Raw genomic sequence first — 26,160 nt, 5'->3', positions numbered from 1 at the left:
TTGCATGACACCACATGTATGTTACTCCCCATTATGAAGGTAGTAACATAGACTAATAACAACATCATGTTACTACTCTTAGTTACTCCCCACTCCCCCACTATGAGCAGCCTTATCAGAACTGGGCTGCCGCAAAATGCACAGTGCAACGGGAGGTGATCAAACCCCGGCCCTGTAGCGGTCGCCACAGAGCGCGACACGCTAGCAGTCAGTTTACTACTCAAGCGTGCCCCACGGCATCAAATAATGCGTGCCCAATAAATATCCCCTTAATGGCCGACTTGTGCTGCTGTGCAAGGTTTTGAGGGCCATCACATCACTTAATGAAGTTGGGTGGCAGGCAGGAGGCGCAGCAGCTTCATTTCACCAAACCGCCCGAAAAGTCCAATTTAAACATTAATTTGTATTGATTGGCCAAATGAATCTCAAGTCAAAATGCCGCTCCACTGTATCCTAAACTATACTCCGGTTTAAATTAAACTTTAATGATGTATCAACTGAAATTCGTCAGATGGACCGGTTCGTTTTAACTTCTTCGTTAAAAAAATCAAAGGACGTACATCCTACTCCCTATTGGACCAGCCCACTTAAATTTTATTTGATCAAAAATAAAAAATGTAAATAAGAAAATAATATATATACAAAATAAATTAAAATTTCAATCTTGTAAATAAGAAAAAAAGTATTGAAAATTTAATTTCTTTCTTTACTTTCCTTCTCTTTTTTTATTTTTTATTTTCCTTTTTTTCTTAAATTCGTTAATCTTTTCTGAAACGATTAACTTTTTTTAAGTATTTCACGCAGTGCGACAAAATTTTCATATAGTGCGACACGCAAGGCACATCACAACGATCAGGCACACAGTGATCAGATGGAGCGAGCCGAAGCGACCACACGCTCGACCATTCGAAGCTAGCTCACGCATGCAGCCAGCCAATGCTAGCTCCGCTAGATCACGCTACACCTAGGCATGGACAGCACGGCCCGGCGGCCCGGCCCGAGCCTGGCCCGAAAAACCCGGGTCGGGTCAGGCCCAGGATATGCCCAAGTTTAGATCATGCACATCACAGCCAGTAGTACATGGCATAACGCACGCACGTACTAGTACATCACACGGACGCTAGTGCGTCAACGACATGAGCTATGACATTGAAGTACAACTTCACATCAACGAACGCCGGCGAGCAGACGTTTTTGCTAGACACACGTATTAAACAATTTATAATATACATTGAACAAATTTTGAATACACATTAAACATTTATGTAATATATAACTAAACTAATTTCAAAAGCATTTCCTAAATATGTAATAAACATTTTGACAACACACAATGAACTTTGTATAATATAATACTCCCTCCGTTTCAAAATAATTATCTTAAACTTAATACTGTTTTATATTAAAGCTAGTATAAAGTTAAGACGTTTATTTTGGAACGGATGGAGCAGGAGATAATAAACGGTAACAAGAAAAGAAAGAAGAAATAAAAATAAATAGAAACAAGAAATAAAAATAAAAGGAAAAGGAAAAAAGAACCAGAAAAAATAAAAAATAAAAAAAATAACAAACGAAAAACCTGAAGCAAAACAATGTGTAGCACGCGTTATCGTGAACTGGGCCGCCCAATTCCGATCATCTTTTGCCACGTCAACAATTCTCATTTGAAAAATGATCCGAACGTTTGATTTAGACCGGAATGACATAGTTCAGGTGCAATGAATCGGGATTTTGACTTAAGGGTTCATTTCGTTGGATCTTCATGAGTTTAGGGTTTAAAATAGACTTTTCCAAACCGCGCCGGCCCGTATAAACAGGACCCCATGGGGGCTGCATGGCTCTCCATCACAAGCGCAGAGTGTTTGGGGTTGGCGATAGTGATCGAGCACTTTGTGAGCTCATCTCACCTCAGCTCAGCTCAGTTCAGCTAGTCCAGAGTCCAGAGAGAGATGTGGAGGTTGAAGGTGTCCGAGGGTGGCGGCCCGTGGCTGCGGTCGGTGAACAACTTCCTCGGCAGGGCGGTGTGGGAGTTCGACGCCGACTACGGCACGCCGGAGGAGCGCGCCGAGGTGGAGAGGGTGCGCCGGGAGTTCACGCACCGCCGTTTCCAGAAGAAGGAGTCGCAGGATCTTCTTATGCGCATGCAGGTATACACACTAGTAGATGGTCATGCTCATGCATATGCATGCACTGATATGTCCAGCTATCTGCACGCGTGCAAAGTACAATATCAGGACACCAGTCAGATCATAGTAGTAGTAGCATCATCATGCATTTTGCAGCCATATCAAGACGAAAACGACATAAACTATCCATATATAGGAACCTAAATATAGGCACAATTGCATGGAAAAAGTACGATTGAGCATTAAATGGGCCTGCACGTCCTAGATGGGCACGTTCACTCCATGGCCATGCTGCTGTGGTTCTAGTGAGTTGTGAAAATACTGCTTTTTTTTTTCCTTGGAAGATAATTTAACTGTTTTAATTTTCCATCTTCCTTTTTCGTGATGAGGTGTGTGGTTCAGTTTTCTGAATCGCCGGAAATCCGGTATGACGATGGGCCAATCCAGCCAAATTTTCCAATGGGATCACCTTCATATATTACATGGGTTCAGCACTAATCGTTCTTTGATTAACAACAACTTAATGTATACTTTACCTAAATTCGTTAGGGTCAGCTGGCCCGTGACAAAGTTTAGAAGTCGTCACAACAGTACATGATTTAAGAAGAGTAAAATACACCAAAGGTCCTAAAAATATTTCAAGTGTGTCAAGTAGGTTCTAAAAGTTTAAAATCGTTCACTTTTAAGACCTACTTAATACACTTTGGAATACTTTTAAGACCTGCAGTGAACGATTTACACACATTTAGGACCAGCGGTGAACGGTATCAAACTTTATGATCTACTTAACACACTTGAAATACTTTTAAGACCTTCAGTGTATTTTACTCATTTAAGAATATATAGTGGCATCCTTTGACTTCGGGCAGAGTTAATGAATCTGGAAATACTAATACAAGTAGAATGACGAAGCAAACTAAATGACATGTAATAAAAATATATCAGCAGTACAAGTTTAAGTAAGAAACTTTTTAGATACCCCCTCTATTTTTGTTTACTCTATATATTAGTTTTGCCATAAGTCAAACTTGATAACATTTGATCAAGTTTATAGTATGAAATTTCAAATAATGAGCATATAAATATATTCATCGATGAATCTAATGGTATTGATTTGTTATTGTAGATGTCAACATATTATTATTAACTTGGTCAAATTTAAAAAGTTTGACTTGACAGAGCTAACATGTATAGTAAACAAAAACCGGGAGGAAGTGCTAATAGTACTCACAGGGATTAAATATCTTCCTGAAAGACAAGATTTACTATACATTGTGAAGATCATTTAAATAATTACACATTCATGAAGGTATTTATATAACATTTAAAAAGGAAAAAAGAAATGCGAATAGGGCGTTTTGGAAGCCGAGCTTCATGGAGGCCAATTTTTTTGAAAATTTTAAAATTCAAAATTTTTGGTTCCAAAAACATTTGTTCAAGTATACGAGGATGTGATGTGTATGTGTGTAATATTTCAAAATGAAATACCTTGAAATGCGAGTTGTGCAAAGAAAAAAAATCATGGACTTTGAGGATGAATAGTGCATGTGCTAAAAAACCACACATATTTTTGTGTAGCTCTTACTTGTACGTATTTTGTTCTAAAAATTTACACACATGGAAATCATGTCTCTAAGTATATCTGTATTTTTTTGAGAAGATTGAAACATAAAATATGAATTTAATTTTTTCATATTCAGCCTTCATTTGGCATTTTTGATGGATGGTTCACTTTATTTTTACTCGAGTACTATTTACGACAATTTAATCCAATATTTCCTTGTAGCAACATGTATACTACAAGAACCACACTTATTTCCCGAAAGGAAAAGGACCATACTTATTAGGGAATCGTTTCTGGTCGGTGCACCGGCCCAACTGTTCGGCCGGCCGCACACGACCGCCCACGCGTGCTGACTGGGCATGCAATATTTTTTCGTTTAAATAGTTGCAACCAGCGTCATATTTGCTGCAAGCGTTATTTTTTTCCTACATTTGTTCAGTAAAAAAATGCATATACATTTGGTTGCAACTCCAGTTTTTCGAATTTTTCGTTACAATCGATGTTTTTTACTTTTGCTACAACCGTGTTAATTTTTGCTACAACCGACATCATTTTTTGCTGCAACCGTTCATTAAAAAAGTTGCATACACATCACGTAAATATTTGTTACAACCGGCGTTTCACTTTTGCTACCACGTACCATCAACTTCGTATTTTTGCTACGATCACGTAGATATTTTTTTGTTACTAATTTTGTTTTTTGTTGCAACCATTGAAAAAATTGTTGCATCGCGGAAAAAATATTGCATGGAGATCCAACGGTGCGGACGCGGAGGGGTTGGTGGATGTGCGGCCTGCGCGCGCCGCAGATCACTCCCCTACTTATTATACTTGTATACTTAGAACGGTACCACCCACCGACCACGTATACTGGGTACCTACTGTACTACTACAAACGCCATTGAAACGGGGACGGGGAGCACTGGGATGCGGCCGGCCCATTGTCTGTTAGTCTTCCGCGTCCATGTCGCGGTCCACCTCCCGTGCCCACCTCTACATATGCGGTTCCCAGGGCGGGGCCGCGCCACGGCGCCACAGCAGTCATCTCCCTTCCGCCGCCCAGCCAGCAGCCCCCGCGGATCTCTTGACCGCGACCGGAGCCAGCCGGGCGGCCGCCACGCCGCACTGCTCAGGGCGCCCCCGTGAGTGAGTTCGCTGGGCCGGAAATCTTTGAAGCCGTTGCTCTGTTTCTCTAAAGATACCATCTTTATTTACCCTAGCGATTGGTGTTACCCAGTTACTGGTAGTAGATAGTTATGATTAAACAAAGACTGAAAGTCTCGGCTCTGTAACATATGGAGCAGAGGGGACCGTCCACAATTGTTTTTTTTTCCTAGACTAGAATACAGACTGTCCACAGTTTGTGAGTTTGTTTTCCAGGAAAATAAGGTCCCGGACAAGCAAATGATCAAAGTCCTCTAGATGTTTTTGTTCTATTTTTGCCATGTTAATATGCAAACCTGTGTTTTAAATAATTACATCATCTGCAGTAAAATTCTCACATTTTAGCATTATCGATCGCAGCTTGCAAAGCAAAAGCATGTTGAGGTGGATCTTCCAGCCGTCAAGATTGCAGAGAGTGAACAAGTCACGGCAGAGACCATATTGACATCATTGAGGGGAGCACTTACTCACCTTTCTGCTCTGCAAACACACGATGGGCATTGGGCTGGCGATTTCAGTGGAATTATGCTCATTATGCCTATCTTGGTGCGTATTTTATTCACTCTGCTTTGAATTTATTTCCTCGAGTATATTTTTCCAGTCAGCTGTTTGATATTGCTAGGAGAAAGTATAAGTTTTGTTGTCATATGGTGAATCTGATTGTTTGTCAGCTAATTTTGTTCTCAGTAATTATTGTTTTACTGAAGTCTTTCCAAAAAGTCGGATGCGTGCTGCCTGGTTATATAGCTTGCATCGTTATGTCTGTGACAAAGGAAATTAATTGACAGTAAAAATTGCTGTACCCATGCTATGAAGTGTTCTATTCACTTCCTTTTGTAGTGCTTATTAAGAGCTATCTAATTATAGTACACACATATATATACTTCCCGTACACAAGATACATCGGGATTATTAGCTGCTTAATCTAATTGTTTCAAATCCTGGAAACAGACTCTTGCAAAAATGTAGGGAAAGGCTGCGTACAATAGACCCAAAGTGGTCGGACCCTTTCCCGGACCCTGCGCAAGCGGGAGCTGCATGCACCGGGCTGCCCCTTTTAATCTAATTGTTTCAAATGCTGGACAGTTCAATTTAATGCTCGGGTGTCAATAGTCCTGAACTAATTATCAGGAGTTGCATACCTCAGTTGGTCTGTGGACACCATTATGATCATAATTTGTTTCTCGCAGATATTTGCTCTACATGTTACTGGATCACTCAATACTGTCCTATCAACAGAACATCGACGTGAGATATGTCGCTATATTTACAATCATCAGGCATGCCAAAATCTCTCCCAGTTAATTTCTACTAATACTCTTAATATGCCAAGTGCACATTACAGTTTGATGGTATAGAAAAACATGACAAGAGTGCATGTAATGTAATCCATGTAGAATGAAGATGGTGGTTGGGGTACACAAGTATTAGGGCCGAGCAGCATGTTTGGATCATGCTTGAACTATGTTACCTTGAGGCTTCTTGACGAGGTGGACAATGATGCCTTGACTGCAGGACGTGCTTGGATTCTGTCACGTGGAAGTGCAGCTGCAATACCACAATGGGGAAAGATATGGCTCTCGGTATGCTACTGAAACACAAACAATTAGTATGTGAAGTATCTCTAGGCTTGCGTGTGTGACAATAAAGGGGGTTCCTTGGGTATGGAGATTTTTTAATCCAAAATTGGCAACTTACTCTGCAGGGACTTTTTTGAAGCTACTCCCTCCGGTCCTTTTTACTCCCGTATTAGATTTCGGTCAAGTCAAACTTTGCAAAGTTTGACCAAATTTATATTAAAAAATATCAATATCTACAATACCAAATATATACATTATGAAACTACATTTCGTAAAGAATCTAACAATATTGATTTGGCATGGTGAATGTTCATAATTTTTTCTATAAGTTTGGTCAAAGTAGAGATACTTTGATTTCAGACAAAACTTATATGCAGACTAAAAAGGACCAGAGGGAGTACTTACATGTTACATTTAACCCGTTTCCCTTACTGCCTTGAACCATATTAGAGTGTAATTTATGCTTAATGCCCTTTTATGTGAACTTTTTGTGTGTACGTATTAGATTGTTGATAAATCAGCAAACGTATTGAAATTCAAGAGAATCTTTGATATTGGATAGTATAATTCCCAGTTAATAGTTTTCCTCCAAATTTAAATGCCTTTCCATGACTGTGTCTTGTTTCTATGTTAGTTATGAGGATAGATTTTAGCATATTCATCTTGACTTGATTACACCAGAAGCAGTCAAAGTGAAAATAGTTTAGTTTCTTAGTTTCTATGGTTGCTTGAATTGCCGTAAGTTGGTTGCTGCCAAAATCTCGGTTGCAGTTGTTCACTTTATCTAGAAATTATTATTTCTTGACCAAGGAGGGGTTAATGCAAGCAATTCATGTTTTTAAATGAAGGTGGTCGGTTTGTATGAATGGTCCGGAAACAATGCGATCATTCCTGAACTATGGCTTGTCCCACATTTTCTTCCAATTCATCCAGGTACTAGTTTCTTTTGCAAGGGTAAATATGATTGAATCTTCGAGATATCCATTACCCCTCATGACTTAAATGTACACAGAATTCCCCTGTTTGTTCTTACTATCTATATTGTCCCTGTTTTCCATACATACACAATTCAACTTTGGCTTGCCAATCCTACACTAATGCACATTCCTACTGATACCATACACGACCATATTGACGTGTTAATGTATTTTCCATGAATTAATTTGAATTTTCTTAAACAAAGTTACATGGAGTTTGTTAAAATATACTAACTGAGAATAGCATTTTGGTAAAATATATAGATACCTGGAAAATATTTCAATAGACTCAATCTTCATTGCTTCCATTAAATGCAATGGACACTGATATGGACATTTTGAAGATGCTTGTTTGTTTAGGGTTAGGGTTTGGCCTCTCTAAATCGTTGTTGGACTGTGGATCATTTGGCTAAACAGGGCCTTGACCACCCGGTATATATCCTCTATGTGATCAAGTGGAGGAAACCATACATCTACTCGTAGCTTGTGTTCTCAAGGGCTTTGACATTTTGGTTGTGTTTGATAGCTTGATGGATATGGAAGCATATGAATGGTGTGTTTTTTAGAGGGGCCCAAATAGCCTTAATTTGATCCTGCAAAACATTTGGGATGTGGCCCGTTTGTGGTGTATGACTGGGGCCAAAGGGCTCCAGGGGATTTGGCCATAAGGGCCTTTTTGACGGGTCAAGGTCATAGTCATATCTTTCTTTGGCCCGCTTGTATGCGTCTTTTTTTTTTTACTTTTGTTCTATTCTTAATTTAATGATGTGCAGCTCTCCTTCACTTTTCACTAAAAAAAGGCTGTACCAGTAAATGCTTGCTTGTTTTGAAACTATAACTCAGGAATGCTAAATTGGTTTGTCTATGTTGCCAGAAGGTAATAAATGAACGGCTCAGAAATCACCCCCTTCAACAGTGCATTTGGGTTGCTGCTTTTATGATAGTTTTTCTTATTCGAGTGAATTTCTTTCACAGGACGATTCTGGTGCTTTACCCGGTTGGTTTATATGCCAATGTCTTATCTTTATGGCAAAAAGTTTGTTGGCCCAATTACACCAACAATATTGGAAATAAGACAGGAGCTCTATAGTTTGCCATACCATGAGATCGATTGGAATAAAGCACGTGGTACTTGTGCCAAGGTTTGTTTTAGAAAGACACATTGCTACTCAAAATGTAATCACTACTACATAAGCAAATATACTAGATAGTATGTTATTTGTTGAAAAAGTATGGTGCTGCAGTGTCAAGCCACCGAAATCATTAGTTCATATTTATGTATGCCATCGTGCAGCAAGTGTAGAAGTAACTATGTATGTGTTAACATACAGTTTTATATGGCATAATAATTACTAGTTCTGTACGAGACCAATGCTAGAAAATTAGAAGGACAATGAATATCTTAAATGGAAGTTTAGTTTTGCATTGTAATTTATGAGTACACTACATCTTTATATTCATTTTGAATTGAATTTCTTGCACTTGTTACCTGTGCATGTTCTTATTAAACAAAAAATAATAATTAGCTGCTTAGAAATATGACTGAGTGTGAAAATTGTTGAAGAACAATTACACAGCCGGTGAAACTTCTCATCTAATATTAGATAAGGTGACTGCTAATGTAAGTAATATGGGGAAATGATAGTTATTTACACAGTACAAACCCTTCTTGTTTTTCTTACATTAAAGTTCTCAGTTATAACTGATCTGTCTAGAACTCTACATAGATGATTTTTAATCGTTTTTTCTGTTATTATTTTTTGTTGCATGCAGGAAGACCTTCGCTATCCAAGGACATTTGTGCAAAATCTTATTTGGACATGTCTTAATAAATTTGTGGAACCGGTTTTGAATTTCTGGCCAGTTAATAGGTTAAGAGATACAGCATTGAAGAACCTCATGAAACATATCCATTATGAAGACGAAAGTACTAAATATATCGGTATATGCCCGATTAACAAGGTAATTTGACCGGCTTGCTTCTTAATATGTGCAAGAAAGTAGTGGGTGGCTTTTGCCACTTCTGCTATAATATTCGTCTAAGGCTAGATCTAGTTCATTTCCAAAGGGACAAGCTTTAAGTCTGGGGCCAGGCCTGTGGTAAATAGGACTGATTTTTAAATATCATACATCCTCCTCAAGGCTATGCATGTCCATATTCCATTTCCACAACCTATATACAACAACAACAAAGCCTTTAGTCCCAAACAAGTTGGGGTAGGCTAGAGGTGAAACCCATAAGATCTCGCGACCAACTCATGGTTCTGGCACATGGATAGCAAGCTTCCACGCATCCCTGTCCATGGCTAGTTCTTTGGTGATGCTCCAATCCTTTAGATCTCTCTTTACGGACTCTTCCCATGTCAAGTTCGGTCTACTCCGACCTCTCTTGACATTATCAGCATGCTTTAGCCGTCCGTTATGCACTGGGGCTTCTGGAGGCCTGCGCTGAATATGGCCAAACCATCTCCGACGATGTTGGACAAGCTTCTCTTCAATTGGCGCTACCCCAACTCTATATCGTATATCATCATTCCGGATTCGGTCCTTCCTTGTATGGCCACACATCCATCTCAACATGCGCATCTCCACCACACCTAGCTGTTGCACATGTCGCCTTTTAGTCGGCCAACACTCGGCGCCATACAACATTGCGGGTCGAACTGCCGTCCTATAGAACTTGCCTTTTAGCTTTTGTGGCACCCTCTTGTCATAGAGAATGCCAGAAGCTTGACGCCACTTCATCCATCCGGCTTTACTTCTATGGTTCACATCTTCATCGATATTCCCATCTTTCTGCAACATTGACCCCAAATAACGGGAGGTGTCCTTCTGAGGTACCACCTGCCCATCAAGGCTAACATCCCCTTCCTCCTCGTGCTTAGTAGTACTGAAAGCGCACCTCATGTACCCGGTCTTAGTCGTACTAAGTCTAAACCTTTCGATTCCAAGGTTTGCCTCCATAACTCCCAACTTCCTGTTGACCCCCGTCCGACTATCATCGACTAGCACCACATTGTCCGCAAAGAGCATACACCATGGGATATCTCCTTGTATATCCCTTGTGACCTCATCCATCACCAAGGCAAAAAGATAAGGGCTCAAAGCTGACCCCTGATGCAGTCCTATCTTAATCGCGAAGTGTTCAGTGTCGCCATCACTTGTTCGAACACTTGTCACAACATTATCGTACATGTCCTTGATGAGGGTAATGTACTTTGCTGGAACTTTGTGTTTCTCCAAGGCCCACCACATAACATTCCGCGGTATCTTATCATAGGCCTTCTCCAAGTCAATGAACACCATATGCAAGTCCTTCTTTTGCTCCCTATATCTCTCCATAAGTTGTCATACCAAGAAAATGGCTTCCATGGTCGACCTCCCACGCATGAAACCAAACTGATTTTTGGTCATGCTTGTCATTCTTCTTAAGCGGTGCTCAATGACTCTCTCCCATAGCTTCAGTGTATGGCTCGTCAATTTAATTCCACAGTAATTAGTACAACTCTGAATATTCCCCTTGTTCTTGAAGATTGATACTAATATACTCCATCTCCATTCTTCTGGCATCTTGTTTGCTCGAAAAATGAGGTTGAAAAGTTTGGTTAGCCATACTATCGCTATGTCCCCGAGGCCTCTCCACACCTCAATGGGGATACAATCAGGGCCCATCGCCTTGCCTCTTTTCGTCCTCTTTAAAGCCTCCTTGACCTCCGACTCCTAGATTCGCCGCACAAAACGCCTGCTAGTATCATCAAAGGAGTCGTCCAGATCAATGGTAGAGCTCTCACTCTTCCCATTGAACAGCTTGTCAAAGTACTCCCGCCATCTATGCTTAATCTCCTCGTTCTTCACCAGCAGTTGCTCTGCTCCGTCCTTGATGCACTTGATTTGGTCAACATCCCTCGTCTTCCTCTCTCGGATCTTGGCCATCTTATAGATGTCCCTTTCGTCTTCCTTCGTGTCTAACCGTTGTAGAGGTCCTCATACGCCCGACCCCTTACTTCACTCACAGCTTGCTTTGCGGCCTTCTTTGCCATCTTGTACTTCTCTATGTTGTCTACACTCCTATCCAGATACAGGCGTCTGAAACAATCTTTCTTCTCCTTAATTACCTTCTGGACATCATCGTTCCACCACCAGGTATCTTTAGCTTCTCTTCTACTTCCCTGGACACTCCAAACTCCTCTGAGGCCACCTTACAATGCAAGTTGCCATCTTCATCCACATGTTGTCTGCATCACCACCTTCCTCCCAAGGGCCCTCCTTAATGACCCTCTCCTTAAACGCCTGAGCTACCTCCCCCTTGAGCTTCCACTACTTCGTTCTAGCGACTTTGGCACGCTTGCCCCGCTGGACACGAATCCGAAAGCGGAAGTCAGCAACCACAAGCTTATGCTGAGGGACAACACTCTGTCCAGGTATCACCTTACAGTCTAGGTATGCACGCCTGTCTTCTCTCGAGAGGATGAAATCAATCTGGCTAGAGTGTTGCCCACTACTGTAAGTCACTAGATGTGATTCTCTCTTCTTAAAGAGGGTGTTAGCTATGATCATGTTGTAGGCTAGCGGAAAGCTTAAGACGTCTTCTCCTTGATTCCTAATGCCATAGCCAAATCCCCCATGCACCCCTTCAAAACTTGTGTTAGATGTGCCCACGTGGCCATTGAGGTCTCCTCCTATGAAGAGCCTCTCGCCAACCAGTACACTCCTAACCATGTCCTCTAAGCCTTCCTAGAACTCCCTCTTGGTGTTCTCATTGTGGCCTACTTGCGGGGCATACGTACTGATAACATTGAGAACTAAGTCCCAACTACCAGCTTGACCAGGATAATCTGGTCCCCACGTCTCTTGACGTCTACCACTCCATAGTTGAGGCTCTTGCTGATCAAGATGCCTACTCCATTTTTTGTTTGCAACCGTGCCCGTGTACCACAGCTTGAAGTTGGTACTCTCCACCTCCTTCGCCTTCTGTCCCCTCCATTTGGTCTCTTGGACGCAAAGGATATCAACGCCTCTCCTCACCGCTGTATCAACTACCTCCCGAAGCTTACTTGTCAGAGACCCTACGTTCCAGCTACCTAAGTGAATCCTCCTAGGCTCGGCTAGCTTCCTTACCCTTCGCACTCGTCGAGTCAAATGCGAAGACCCTTGCTCATTTTCCACTACACCCGGTTGTCGATGTAGCGCGCAACTAAGGATGTGACGACCCGATCCTTGCTCACTTGCGACCGTATCCAGATCACGATACAGCGTGCCACCTAGGGGGTGACGGCCTTGCCCTTGCCCATTTTCCACCACACCCGGGTTTAGATGTGGCGCGACACTGAGAGGGTTACGCCCCAATGAAAATCTTTTGGGTTTCATCTCCATAAGAGTGGTTGAGTTTTGACGTTGGCTTGCCTAGCCTATCACAACCCTCCTTTACCCGGGCTTTGGGACCGGCTATGTTGAGACAACATAGGCAGAGTTTTCCACAACCTATATATTCTAGATCAAATCTATGGTAAATAAAATTTATGGCCAATACTATCTGACTCTGCACATTCTAGGGTGAAACTTTTGTTTACTATATGAGCTTTGAAGCATGTTTAGTAATAATAAATGTTTTGATGTGTTTATTATGCATATTTTTAGCGTAATTACCTTGGTGCTTAAGCATTTCAGACCCATTTCTACTTTTCTACATGCATCGTATTAAATATATGCCTTCAAAAGGGAGAATACGATGACAGATATTTAGTACTCCTTCCGTAAACTAATATAAGAGCGTTTAAATCACTAAAATAGTGATCTAAATACTCTTATATTAGTTTACAGAGGGAGTATTACTAGATCATGTATTTTTAGAGCATCTCCAATAGAAGATGTATATGCAAAAATAACCACCTTTTGCATCTCCGAGGCCCCAAAACACCTCTCCAACAGATAGTGTAGATGCAAAAAAAAATTACATCTCCGCCTCCCGGAGATGTAAACTACAACATCTCATGGTGCAAATTTGCATCTCCACCTCTAGGAGATGTAAAAACGCAACCGCCCGCCAACTGCCAAATGCCGTTAATTTCAGTTCCCCGCGACCAGCTGCCGCTCGCCCAACTCCGCCGTCGGCCGAATCTGCACCAAATCGCCGCCGTGGCGACTTCGCCCCCCTCCCCCCTCCCCCGTCACCCGCCGCCTGCGTCGCCGCCGATTTACTTTTGGTCGCCGCCGAATCAAAGCATCTCCGGCTGTTGCGGCTGGCCTAAATGACTTCCCCGGCGAGGTCTACGATGGGCTAGGCTTCTTCCTGGCCTAGACACCCCGCCGGAGTTAGGGAAGGCGCGCCACGCCGCCCGCCCAACGGCCGCGAGGCTTGGCCGTTCTTCCGGCCACGTCGAGCTCCCACCTTCTTCTCTACTGACGTGCGGCCATCTCCTCTGCCGAGCAGTCGCCGCCGCCGAACGGCTGCCAACCCGCAGCCGTCCGATTTCGTCCACCCTGCAAACAAGGTGTTCGATGAAATTCCCGAAGTTTTTGTATCTCTAGTTTGCATCTTTTATTGGAGTTGCTCTTTTACATTTCCGTTTTGCATCATCTGTTGGAGTTGGTCATTTTTTGAAGATGCAAAAAGCACTTTTTGGATATGTAAATTTTTACATCTCCAAATTTGCATCTTCTATTGGAGATGTTCTTAGAATAGGACAATCCAATCAGTCCCAACCCAATACCCAGTCATTGTCACTGTCATCTATTCCTGCCATTGTGTGAAGTTCATGTGTTAACACCCCTATTAGCCATTTAATCATCCAAATAACCTCCTTGTCATTTTCTTATTTTCTTGCTAGTTTCTTTTTTTTTTGAAAGAAAGGGGTTTCCCCCCCTGCCCCATTTTATTGAAGCAGAGCAAAGCCATAACAGACATCGCATCGAAACGATTACGTCTTATCGAACCTGTAGGTCATCTCCCTACAGCCATTTTTCCTAGGAAAGGAAAACAAGTACTCATCCCAGCTACAATTTAAACCACCGAAACACAACTCTTATATATTACAGCCAGGTGGAGAAAGAGAAGAATCAGCTTTGGTCACTCCAGGCGATCCTCAGCAGCTCCCCCCGGCGCATGTCCAGCGTTGTGACGAAGTTCTTCAGTACAACCATTTGAGCAGCGTCGCAGAGAGCCGACCATTGTTGCAAAATTCCTTTTAACTTGACAAGGACGTAGCCTGGACCTCTCCAAGTGCGCCCCTGGAAGCGAAATTCATTCCTTAGTGTCCAAACACTCCACAAGGAGGCAGCAGTAATCATATTGAGCATTTTTTCCTTCTTATTCAGTTTCCAAAAGGAAGCTACATCATGAAAACAACGTATTTCATCACAATGAAAAAATCCAGATATAGCTGTCCAGATAACACCAACATTAATGCACTCAAAGAAAAGGTGTTGTATAGATTCAGGTTCATTACAAAACAAGCACGTCAAATCATCAAGGTGTTTCCTTTTAGCAACATTATCTCTGGTTAATGTTTTATTATATAAACAAAGCCAAAGGAACACATGAATACTTTGAGGGCATAAAGTTTTCCATAAGCTATCTCCAAAAGGAGAAACCACACCACCAAAGTTTATAAACTTGTAGAAGGAGCGTACAGAGTAGATCCCATTAGATTCTAATCCCCAGATTGGTTTATCATGCAGATCAGTTAGGCAAAAGCTCTTAATAAAATCAATGAGCTTATTCCAGTCATTCATACCATTATTATCTACACACCTTCTAAAGGACAACCTAAGATATGTCTCATTCCAAACCTGAGAAACTGTACAGTCCTGTTGATTACATATCTCAAATAAGCTCCAAAATCTTACTTTCAGAGAACAATCTCCAGCCCAAATGTCATGCCAAAAACTAATATGATTACCATTACCAAAATTCCATCTATATAAGGTTCTAGTGGCATTCAAAGCCCAGGTCACACTCTTCCAAAAGGGAGAGCCTCCCTGCTGCCTAGACCAGAATATATTTGGGTTAGACACATTGTATTTATATCTCAGAATTTTCTTCCAGTCACTATCCACATCATTAAAAAATCTTTTCCCCCATGAAGCTAGTAAGGCCATATTAAATTCTCTAATGTTGGGTATCCCCAAACCACCAAACTCTTTCTTGCTAGTTTCTTGCAATGTATCTCACAAAATAATTAGTTTGAATTAATAAACTGAGAAAAATTCTTGTTCTAGGCACTAGATATGATTTGTTGTTGGAGCGAAGATCCAAATTCAGATGCACTGAAGTTGCATCTTCCAAGGATCTATGATTGTTTATGGCTTGCAGAAGATGGCATGAAAGCACATGTAGGTAACACTATCTTGTCGTGCTTTGTCCACTATTTTTTCTCTACTCCATTTGTTTTTATGACTGAGGACCGTTATGTGTAAACATTTGGTATTTTATCCCGTTGGTCCGCTACTGTTGGCAGACTGTATGTTTGTGCATTTTGTGTCTCCTGGCAGTTTGTTTGCCAATTGAAATCAAATCGTGAGAAAACAATAATACATCCTATAAGTTTTTAAAATTAATCATAAATGTGCTGAATTTTATTTTATACTCCCCCCGTTCCTAAATATAACTCTTTTTGAAGATTCCACTACGGACTACATATGGAACGAAATGAGTGAATCTACACTCTAAAGTATGTCTATATACATCCATATGTAATCCGTAGTGGAATCTTAAAAAAGACTTATATTTAGGAACAGAGGAATTGTTTCTACACTACAAAAACTCATGGTTCTTCCTTTTAATGAGAATATGGAAATCTTACCAATGCTTATAATCAATACAAATTACTAAGGGTTGTTTTTCTACTGAAGATTTTTTTTAGGGACATTCACATTTGTGTCCCTAACTTGGACCCACTACTCAAATTTACCCCTAACTTTTTGATGTGCTGAAATTTGCCCCTAAAAAGCATTTTAGGTCGCAAGAATGCCCTTCCATCTGGTCAAAGTTGTTTGACTGATACTTTGAAAATTCTTCAGAAATTCATACGAACTCAGAAGAATGAAAAATAAGATATCAAAATGTTCATAAAAACATCACCTATATGCACATGTCATTTACGTTCATGATAAAAGCACTCTTTAAAGCTTTTTTAGGGTTTATAAAATAAAAAAACTATTTAGGGTGAATGCAATTAAATGCACTTGTAGATGATGAATGTAAATGACATGCACGTATAGGTGATATTTTTAAGAACATTTTGATATCTTATTTGGATTCTTCTGAGTTCATATGAATTTGTTATGAATTTTCAAAATTTTGGTCAAACAACTTTGACCAGCTAGATGGGCATTCTCGTGACTTAAAATACTTTTTGGGGGCAAATTTGAGCACGTCAAAAAGTTAGGTGTAAATCTGAGAGTGGGCACAAATTAGGAGTATAAATGTAAATGTCCCTTTTTCTTATTGTGACCTGTCAATATTTTGTAGTACTTGTTTTTGCTGATATTTTCCTTTCCTTTTGCGCGAGAGCTTCGTTACATAAAAATGTGTAATTTGTGTGTTCTTTATTTAATTTGAAGAGAGGTCTCAAGTGTTCTATGAAGAGATATGTGTATTACATACACCTTTTTCCCTTAAATTCTTTACAATAGGTCAGTGATGGTTGTCAAAGCTGGGAGATAGCTTTTATTGTTCAAGCTTATTGCTCAACAGACATTGCTAATGAGTTTGGCCCAACACTTCGGAAAGCCCATGAGTTCATTAAAGGTTCACAGGTTCGAATTCTATATCTCCTAAATTTACACATTGTAAATAAAATAAAACTTGAATAGTAAATTTGACATCAGTTTCTTGCTTGCAGATTCTTGAGAACCATCCTCAGAGCGAAGCTTATTATCGCCATAGGTCGAAAGGTTCATGGACACTATCAACAGCAGATATTGGTTGGTCGGTATCAGATTGTACTGCAGAAGCACTTAAGGTCAAGACAAGTTATTTCTGATATTCCCTTAATCTAGAAAAGTAGGAAAGATTCTTTCGTATTAGAAAAATCGATACTGAGTGTAGTACTCTCTAAAATGTGGTTCATCAGAAAAGTAATACCATTTTTTATTCATATCCGACCATTGATTTCATCAACTTAACTAGGTGCAACTAGAGCCATTTTGGCTTGCACATTAGAAGGGTGAATGGTTCTTAAATTTCCAAAGAAGGCAACAAATGTATGGAAGACAACCAAGACTCATGCATAACTAGAACGACCCATATTGATTGGAATTTTGTATTATACATACATCATCATCTTCTTACACTAAAATTTGCAACTGCACTTGTGTCATTATGTCATGAAATTTTGTAGATTTTCCTTATTATTTTGAAGTTCCCAAATGTCCTAACTTTATGATGTGTGGATATGTCACCCATTGTGTAACGGAATTTTCTTAGTGATTCTTACCTCTTTAGGCATTGTTGCTGTTGTCAAAGATCTCTCCTAATCTTGTGGGAGATCCCATAAAAGGTGAAAGGTTGCATGATGCAGTGGATTGCTTACTTTCTTTCATGGTATGACACTAAATCGAATCATGTTTCATGTCCTTACATTTACCTTTCTCAATTTTTTGAGGTACTGTCTAAATGACAGATAATCCAGTCCACTTCTATCAGCTTTGAACTAGTCATGCTTAGAAGTAAAGGCAGGGGAAAAAAGGTGCACTTGGGTCAAAGACAACATGGAGAAAAAGTGCCAAAGATAGATCTGAGTATCTTGTGCGGTTCAAATTCATGAGTATGTCAGTAGTGGATAGTACGCCGAATGTCCAATTAATCTGTGCGAGTGGTGTAGATAGTAATTTCTTAGCTAATGAGTAAGTACACAGTGATTCATAAAGTAATATGTGCATGTGGACTGTAGATTTTTGGAGATGCCTATGGTGCAAACAAATGTTAGCTACAAAGGTTTCTCCACTATACTTTTCCCCTGGATTTATGCACAACCAGCACCCCAGCTTCGACGCTGAATAACTGGTGAAGGATAAAGACTCCGTCAACTGCATAATATACCATGAGATGTATCATAATCAGTCCTTTAAATTGTTACTAATCTTTACTGGAATCTCTGTAGTTTTCTGCTTAGGTGCGAATTACTATAAGTTTTTGTGCTGTCTTGCAAGAAATCCTCTTCTTCTTTTTACTAAATTTTTTGCACTTTTAATGCTTACCGATGATTTATGTGTTGTCTTAAAACCATTTAGCATTGCACACATCAATGATCACTGATCGTACTTTTTTTCTCCTTTGAAGAACAAAGACGGTACCTTTTCTACATATGAGTGCAAGAGAACTACATCTTTGTTAGAGGTGAGTATTTCGCAGTTCTACTTCTGTTGTTTGGAAAACCAAGCCCAGGAACTATGGGGACACTCTGTTTCAGTTGCATGTGATCAGGTTAAAACCATGGTGTAAAATAATAATTTTACAATCAAGACAGAAATTCCAATTTGCGGATTCGTACTGGAATTTCAAATTTAAACAATTGTCAACCAAAATTACTGTTTTTCAGTTTAAATTTTAGAAACTAGCCAAAATAGGCAGCACACTGGCCTCAGTTGGGAACCAGTTTGTTCTCAACCGTATCCTTTTATCATCACGAATGACAACTATCAGTACAATCATAAACGATTAGTATTTATAGATAGATGGCAGAAACAAAATTTGGTCCAGTTTATGTAGCAGGTACTCTATAGACATATGAATGTCTAAAAAATAAAGTACAGAAGATGCAAACCGTAATCTAATCGTTCAAATTGGGAATAAATTTAACTTCCAGCTATCCTTTTGCTGTACTTTTAATTTATCTCTTCATTGGTTCCTCGTCTTATTTATTGTTTATCTATTCAGAATGTCCAAATGATATTGTTGCTTAACATGTTTTACCTGACCTTACACTAACCTAGGTTTTATTTGTACTAGGTTCTCAACCCTTCCGAGTCTTTTCTGAATATTATTGTCGATTATCCGTAAGGAAGAAAACATCTCCTTTCTTGCAGAAAATATAATTGATTCCTTTTCATATCCTTGGAGATCTAATTCACCTACTTCAAACAATTGATAGATCTGTTGAATGCACATCATCGGTGCTTCAAGCCTTTATTTTGTTTCGAGAGCTTTACCCGGGGTACCGCGAAGAGGAGATAGGAAAATGCATAAAAAATTCTTCCAAGTTTATCGAGAATAGTCAACGAAAGGATGGCTCATGGTATCTTAAATGATTTTTGTTTCTTGGTGTTAATTATTTGAACTTATAATATTGGCAGTCAATAGCTGGATCATTTTAAATCTGACAGGGTTGGCACTTGGGGTGTATGTTTCACTTACGGAACATTCTTTGCTGTAAAAGGATTAATTGCTTCTGGAAGAACTTATGAAAATAGTTCCTCCATAAGAAGAGCATGTGACTTTCTATTGTCAAAGCAGCTAAGTACAGGTGGATGGGGAGAGACTTATCTTTCTAGTGAAACTGAGGTAATTCTCATTCTTTTCTGTATCTAACCACACACTTTGATTAGGTTTTGGTAGGGTCATGTAGGGTTTGTTGTACTTTTTAGCTTGGTATGATAAGTACAAGAGCAAGCTGTTGAGATGCTATCCCCCCGCCCCCCCCCCCCCCCCCCCCCCACACACACACACACAGTGAGTATGCCTTTGAGATGCTATCTACCGGTAGCTGTATGCCTGTATCTGGCAGATCACTAGCGCAAACTCAAGCCCCAAAGAGTTCAGAAATTCAAATCACCCATGATAAATTAATTAGGAATAGACTGTACTGTGCAATCCTGGATGCACTAAGATATGTTTCTGGGCAAGCGGACTGCAGCACCCGGATGCGCTTGTGGGGAACTGCCAGGCTGTCTTTGTCTTTATCGATCTCATCGAAGAGCGGCGACCTATTTTTGGCCCTGAATTTTGTCTTTGGTGCCTTGTCTAGTGCTCCTAAGATATACATGAGGTTCAAACCACTGCCTTTTCGAGGCAGCGAAGCAAATTCATTTTTGTTGGCTTGGTGACGAGAACACAAAGTATTTCCGTGCCTGTGCATCCACGTAGATGAGGAAGAGCCAGATTGCCTCCCTTGAGCTCGATGGAGTGCCCATGCATAATCCTTGTCATGTAGGGTTTGTTGGCTCTCACCAAGCCAAGGTAAACGTCCTCCATAGCTTCTACTTTGACCAGCTCGGCACCGCCCACCATGCTGTCTCAGATTTTGTCCCGAGCTCGCTCATGGAGGGCGTCAAGCTTGACGCTACCTCTTGATCATTCCTCGTCTATACTCAATGGAAAGAAGAGAAATTAATCATTTCAGTTCATGTGATGTCAGTGTCGAGTTAGTGAATTTGTGACAAAGTATGTTTCATAATTTGTTAGTCGATACTGCTCTTAGTTTACCACGCTGAATGTTTTACCATGCAGTCCTTGTTGTGCAAGCATACCAACTTGAGTCTTTTGATTGAATAATTGATCATGTGCATAATGATTGGCTATCTGGCATAACTGAAAATTGCTAACTTCCGTTCCTTTTGAACTACTTGATATATTGTCAATACTGATTAAGTGACTAGTACAAATCTTCATGGATTTAATTATGATTTTCACCCTCATATTTTACAGTCTTATGTGAGCGCTACTAGTCCGCATGCTGTCAACACTGCTTGGGCAATGTTGGCTTTAATTTATGCTGGGCAGGTATGTTTTGTTCATGGTTTTTTTGAACTGACTTTGAGCTTCTGATATACTCCCTCCACCCCATAATATAAGAGCGTTTTTTACTACAAAAACGCTCTTATATTATGGGATGGAGGGAGTATCATCTTTTAAACTTCTGATATCCACATGTTATGTTCATTATATTCAGGTTGAACGAGATCCCATGCCACTGTACCAGGCTGCCAAAGAATTGATCAATATGCAGTTAGAGACAGGAGAGTTTCCCCATCAAGTAAGTATGGAACTTTTGAGGCTACAGAAGCATTACTAGTTTCTAATTTTCTATACTTCCTGCTTAGGATGAAACTGTTATATACTCTTCAGAAAAAATATTTTTAAGGCACAAAACCCTACCATGATCATCTGCTAACCTTGATAGTAGTGGACCATGTTCTACTAATATATTTAATTTATCATGTTGTGGTACATTTTTCAAGATGTTAGTTATTGCGACCCGAAGCAATCTAAACTTTCACGTTTGGCGACAGGAACACGTTGGATGCTTCAACTGCTCCTTGTATTTCAATTACGGCAACTACGGCAACTTATTCCCCATCTGGGCTCTTGGAGAGTTGCGCTGTCGACTGCTGGCGAAGAACCGAAACCAATGAACGTGATGTGTTACTACACTGCTTCCAAGTGTAACCGTACCTTCTACAAGGATTATGGACAAACTACATCTATGTGTAAGACATACATCAATAACATGCTTAGTAGTACCAAGTATTAAGGCAAAACGTAATAGAGAAGATTTGTATCTTATGTATTGTAGTGTCATGCCAATTATGTTATGTGTGGTTTTAAAAATATATATATCATCTTTGCCACTAATTTGGTCACTCGGTATTATATTGCCGTTGTCCTACTTCTTGAGAAATTAATTAATGGAAAAGAGTCCCCCCCCCCCCCTTATATTACTCCCTCCGTTCCTAATTATAAGGTGTACTTTTTTTTAAGTCAAAGTTCTCAAACTTTGACCAAGTTTATTGACAAAAATATCAACATTCAGAATATGAAATCATTATCATATTCTAGATATTGATATTTTCATATCTCCCCCACTATCCTTCGCGTGTGCGCACCACGAAAGGTATCTTAGGACAACATGATATCAACACGTAACTCATATCAGTAACATCATATCACAATTACAAACACGTAGGACAAAATGGATCTACTCAAATATCACAGGATAACCACATATCATTGGGACATAGTATGTAGTGTTGAGCACCATGTTTAATAGAGAGTTACAGCGGGAAAAGAGGTGGAGAGAGTTGGCGTTGACGGGGATGAGATTGTTGATGTAGATCGCCGTCACACTCCTTGCCCCGGCGGCAGTTCGGCGCCATCGTGAGAGGGGGGAGGGAGCCCCCCTCCTTATTCTTCCTTCCCCCCCCTCCCCCCCCCCCCCCCACACTAGATGGGAGGAGAGTTCCCCCCTATGGTCTTGAATCTCCCTTTCTGTTCTCTTCTGTTTCGTGTTCTTGTTTTCTGGCCATTCACCGTTTCTTAAATTTTCGAAGATCCGTAACCGATTCGCTGAAATTTTGAGGGGATTTTTATCCATAAATTAGCTTTTCTGCGTCCAAAGAAGAGTCCCGACCGACTTAAGGGGCACCCACTAGACACAAGGCCGTGCATCGGTGCATGGCCCCCCGGCGCGTGGTGGTGTCTAGTGGGGGCTGTGGGCCTCCGTTTTGTGTTGATTATGTTTCCCAAAAATTACATATATTCCAAAATAATTCTCTGTAAATTTTTATCGCGTTTGGACGTCGTCTGATATGGATATTTTAAAAACATGCAACAAACATGAACTGACACTTGGCACTGGATCAATATGTTAGTTCAATAAAATGATATAAAGTTGCTATAAAATGATCATAAAACATCCAAAAATGATAATATAACTACATGGAACAATAAAATATTATAGATACGTTGAAGATGTATCAATGTGCCACCACAGTCACGAACCAACTCCGCCGTCTCACTGAGTCCACCGACTAGAGACCTGGAAGACGGATGAGGAGACAAGGGGCTCGGGGGAATCCTCAACGCAGCCGACAGGAGGGATAGCCTCCCTCGCGAACGCGGAGCCGACCGAACGCGACGACACGGGCTTACCAGGCCCCTGGTCCTGGCAGACCCAACTAGATTTGGACATCCCTTGCCGCCCCGCTGCAGCTCGCCAGCCGACCCAGCTGCCATTGCCCGCAGTCCACCACCTCCACGCCACCACCACCAGGTAGCAGCACCACCGCGCGTCGAGCCATCGGCCCGCCCAGTCCAGATGGAGCCCAAAAGGGCTCATATCTGGGTCGCACGAGCGCCGCCGGCCACCAGCACCGCCCCGCGACTAACAGTCACGCCGCCGCATCAGGGGGACCTGTAGCCAACGGGATCCACGCTGCCGAGCCACACCGTCGCCATCGGGAGGCCCCCACGCCCCCCTACTCGGGCGCGGGGAAAGAACGCTCCGCCGCCGCGAGCGGGCGATCCCGCCCGTGAGATGCGGCGCCATGCCCGCATCGATGAGGTTGGGCTCCTACAAAGAGTGAAAAAAAAAGAGTGATAAAGCTAGCATGAATTGTGATACCTTTGTGCAAATAACTCAGAGAGAAAGAAATAAAAGCAAAAGACATGTGGGTGAATCAAGTTTATCTATCGAAGGCCCGCCTGCATATGCTTTGGTCACCTGCCTGCTTTGTTCCGTTCCAACTTGCAAGTGCAACGCCCTTCCCCAAAGCAAAAAAAGCAAAGCGGAGAGCACAATCGCAGAACAAAAGAAGAGTTCCTCACGCCGTGAACAAATCTGATCTGAAACAGATTCTAGACGAGATCCTTGGAAGAACACGTAGTACGATCACCTTTCCTTTTCCCGCGTCCCGAAGCGTTCAAAGATGCCCAGAAACATGCACAAAAGTCGGGCAAAGCACCGTCACATCTCACATGGCCACCTTTAGCGGCACGCCGCTGCTGCTACATAAACAAGCCCTCGGCACTCACCAGTCACCGCACGAAGCAGGCCGAGTATCGATCTTGCGTCGCGGGAGTCGATCGGAGAGCATCAATGGCTTCTCTGCCGCAGCCATTGCCGTACGGCGGCAGCTACTATCCCTCCGCCGGCGCCGTCCGGCACGCCAGCGGGCCGGCGCCCGACGAGGGCGGAGGCTCCTTCGGGCCGGTGCTCGTGGTGCTCGCTGTCATCTCCTTCCTCGCAGTCGCCGCGTGCATCGCCGGCCGGCTGTGCGGCCGGAGGTCGTCGTCGTCCAGGGAAAAGTCCTCTGCAGAGCAGCAGAGCACCGCGGATGCGGAGAAGGGTTTGGGCACTGCCAAGTACCCGGCGGTCATGAGGCCCCTGCCGAGCTCCCGCGCCACGGTGCACGACATGGACGACGACGACGACGTCTTCGAGATCAAGTTCGCGCACGTGAAGCCGCCGGCGGGGTGGGAGAAACACGGCGCCGGTGGCGGTGCCGGTGGCGTCGGCAGGATGCCGGCGCTGCCTCACCCGCTGCTCGGCCCACCCCGGCAGTTCGCGGCAGCAGGCTTCAGGTGTGCTCCTGCTCCTGCAAACGGCGCCGGCGTAGCGAGGCAGGCGCATCCGCCGCAGGTCAGGGATGCTGGAGATTCGTGCGCTGCTCCTGCGAGGCCAACAAAGTAGATGATGGCCGCACGATGTTTCTTGATAGTACGTTTCAATATACCATTAACTCTACAGCGTCCTCTCATGTATGTGAACGTTGAGTTGTACTTCTAGTTTCGAGATTCGAGTTCACGTTTCCAGTTACGGTTCGGCCATGCATGGACTCGAACGAGGGGAAACCTCCTTGTATATGTAGTCCTAGTCATTCTGTAAGACTGTAACTATTTGCGAAATATTTATACAAATAAATTAAGGTCAAAACTCATGTCTAGACACCCATAATGCACGTAGTAGTATGTTTATAATAATAATACTCCCTCCGTTCAGAAATATTTGTCATAAAAATAGATGTATCTAGATTTATTTTAGTTATAGATACATTCATTTTATACTTTTTAGGACAAATATTTTCAGACGGAGAAAGTATTACACAGGGGCGGATCCAGCTCAGCGGGGTGCTGGAGGTTCAAATCCTTCATAATACTGTAGCGAAATACTGTATCTTGAGGCCGAAAACGCCACAGTGCACAAAGGGGGCCTGGGCAGCCCGCCTCCCCCCCCCCCCCCCCCTGTGAACTCTGCATTACTTTGTCTTAACATATGTGGTCTCAAGTCCGGGTAAAGGAGGAGCGTTGTGATAGGTTTGGTGAGCCGTGAGCCGTTCGCTTCAGTGTTTGTAGTCGTCGTTAGGTGGTCTACGGATCTATATGTAATTTTAATTATTTTTTATTTCGTTGTAATTTCATAATTGAATATGAATATATCGAAAGTTTTTTCGATTTTTTTTAAAATTCAGCCACTCTTATAAAGATGAAACCCAAAAAATTTTTGGTGTTGTTGTATTCCTTTTGAGAAATAAAATAAAACATGTACATTCTCTTTTAAGAATGTTTCTTCTAATTTTTTTAGTGGTATCTTTCTTTTCAAATGAAATATGTAGACCTGTCCCTTCTTTTCTTTTTTTTGAGGGGAAATAACCCTCCTCGAACTCCCGCCGGCGGATATTGATCTCTTGCAAAATATGGCTGTAAATTCCCTTCCCTCCTTCCTTAATCTGCTTGACAACCGTTTTTATGTCACATGCAATAATGAACCTATGAAGATTGAGATCAGCTGCAAGGCATAGTGTCTCCAAACAGGCCGGCCATTGCTTCAAGTGTTTCAGGATCATCACAGTTGTCAATGGTGCGAGCGGAAGAGCCAAGGTAAATTCCTTGGACGTCTCGGTACACGGCCGTCGCACCGCCGCCAAGGTAAATTCCCTCCAAGTTAATCTTTATCATGCCTTTCGCAGGAGGGATCCACTTCGGCACCTGTAGTGCCCGTTGCGTAGTTCTACCTTGCTCCTGTGGCATGCAT

At 41.8% G+C, this 26,160-nt stretch overlaps 2 protein-coding genes across 2 annotated transcripts; both read left to right on the top strand.

Annotated features, from left to right (window-relative positions):
* Positions 1-1,854: 1,854 nt before the first annotated feature.
* On the top strand, positions 1,855-22,044 carry LOC123410304 (achilleol B synthase-like). Its single transcript, XM_045103225.1, has 18 exons — positions 1,855-2,147; positions 5,215-5,400; positions 6,045-6,134; positions 6,252-6,437; positions 7,283-7,367; positions 8,387-8,553; positions 9,185-9,373; positions 15,629-15,742; positions 17,045-17,167; positions 17,254-17,373; positions 17,856-17,954; positions 18,693-18,749; positions 19,362-19,408; positions 19,504-19,647; positions 19,736-19,913; positions 21,057-21,131; positions 21,301-21,384; positions 21,641-22,044. The coding sequence occupies exons 1-18, from the start codon at positions 1,950-1,952 to the stop codon at positions 21,761-21,763; spliced, it is 2,265 nt and encodes a 754-aa protein (XP_044959160.1). The 5' UTR covers positions 1,855-1,949; the 3' UTR covers positions 21,764-22,044.
* Positions 22,045-23,863: 1,819 nt separating this feature from the next.
* LOC123411272 lies at positions 23,864-25,062 on the top strand. Its single transcript, XM_045104202.1, has one exon. The coding sequence runs from the start codon at positions 24,226-24,228 to the stop codon at positions 24,817-24,819; it is 594 nt and encodes a 197-aa protein (XP_044960137.1). The 5' UTR covers positions 23,864-24,225; the 3' UTR covers positions 24,820-25,062.
* Positions 25,063-26,160: the final 1,098 nt, after the last annotated feature.

This window comes from Hordeum vulgare, chromosome 7H (assembly GCF_904849725.1).
Source record: "Hordeum vulgare subsp. vulgare chromosome 7H, MorexV3_pseudomolecules_assembly, whole genome shotgun sequence".
Taxonomy (NCBI): Eukaryota; Viridiplantae; Streptophyta; class Magnoliopsida; order Poales; family Poaceae; genus Hordeum; species Hordeum vulgare.
Note: the sequence above shows the minus strand (reverse complement) of the source record. Positions and strands in the feature narration are given on the sequence as shown.

Bases quoted from the DNA above. Each gene is read 5' to 3' on its own strand.
- LOC123410304 (XM_045103225.1), top strand. From the start codon at position 1,950: ATGTGGAGGTTGAAGGTGTCCGAGGGTGGCGGCCCGTGGCTGCGGTCG. The intron at 6,438-7,282 runs GTATGCTACTGA...TTTTAAATGAAG, and splicing joins GGGGAAAGATATGGCTCTCG to GTGGTCGGTTTGTATGAATG. The intron at 17,374-17,855 runs GTCAAGACAAGT...TTACCTCTTTAG, and splicing joins GTACTGCAGAAGCACTTAAG to GCATTGTTGCTGTTGTCAAA.
- LOC123411272 (XM_045104202.1), top strand. From the start codon at position 24,226: ATGGCTTCTCTGCCGCAGCCATTGCCGTACGGCGGCAGCTACTATCCC.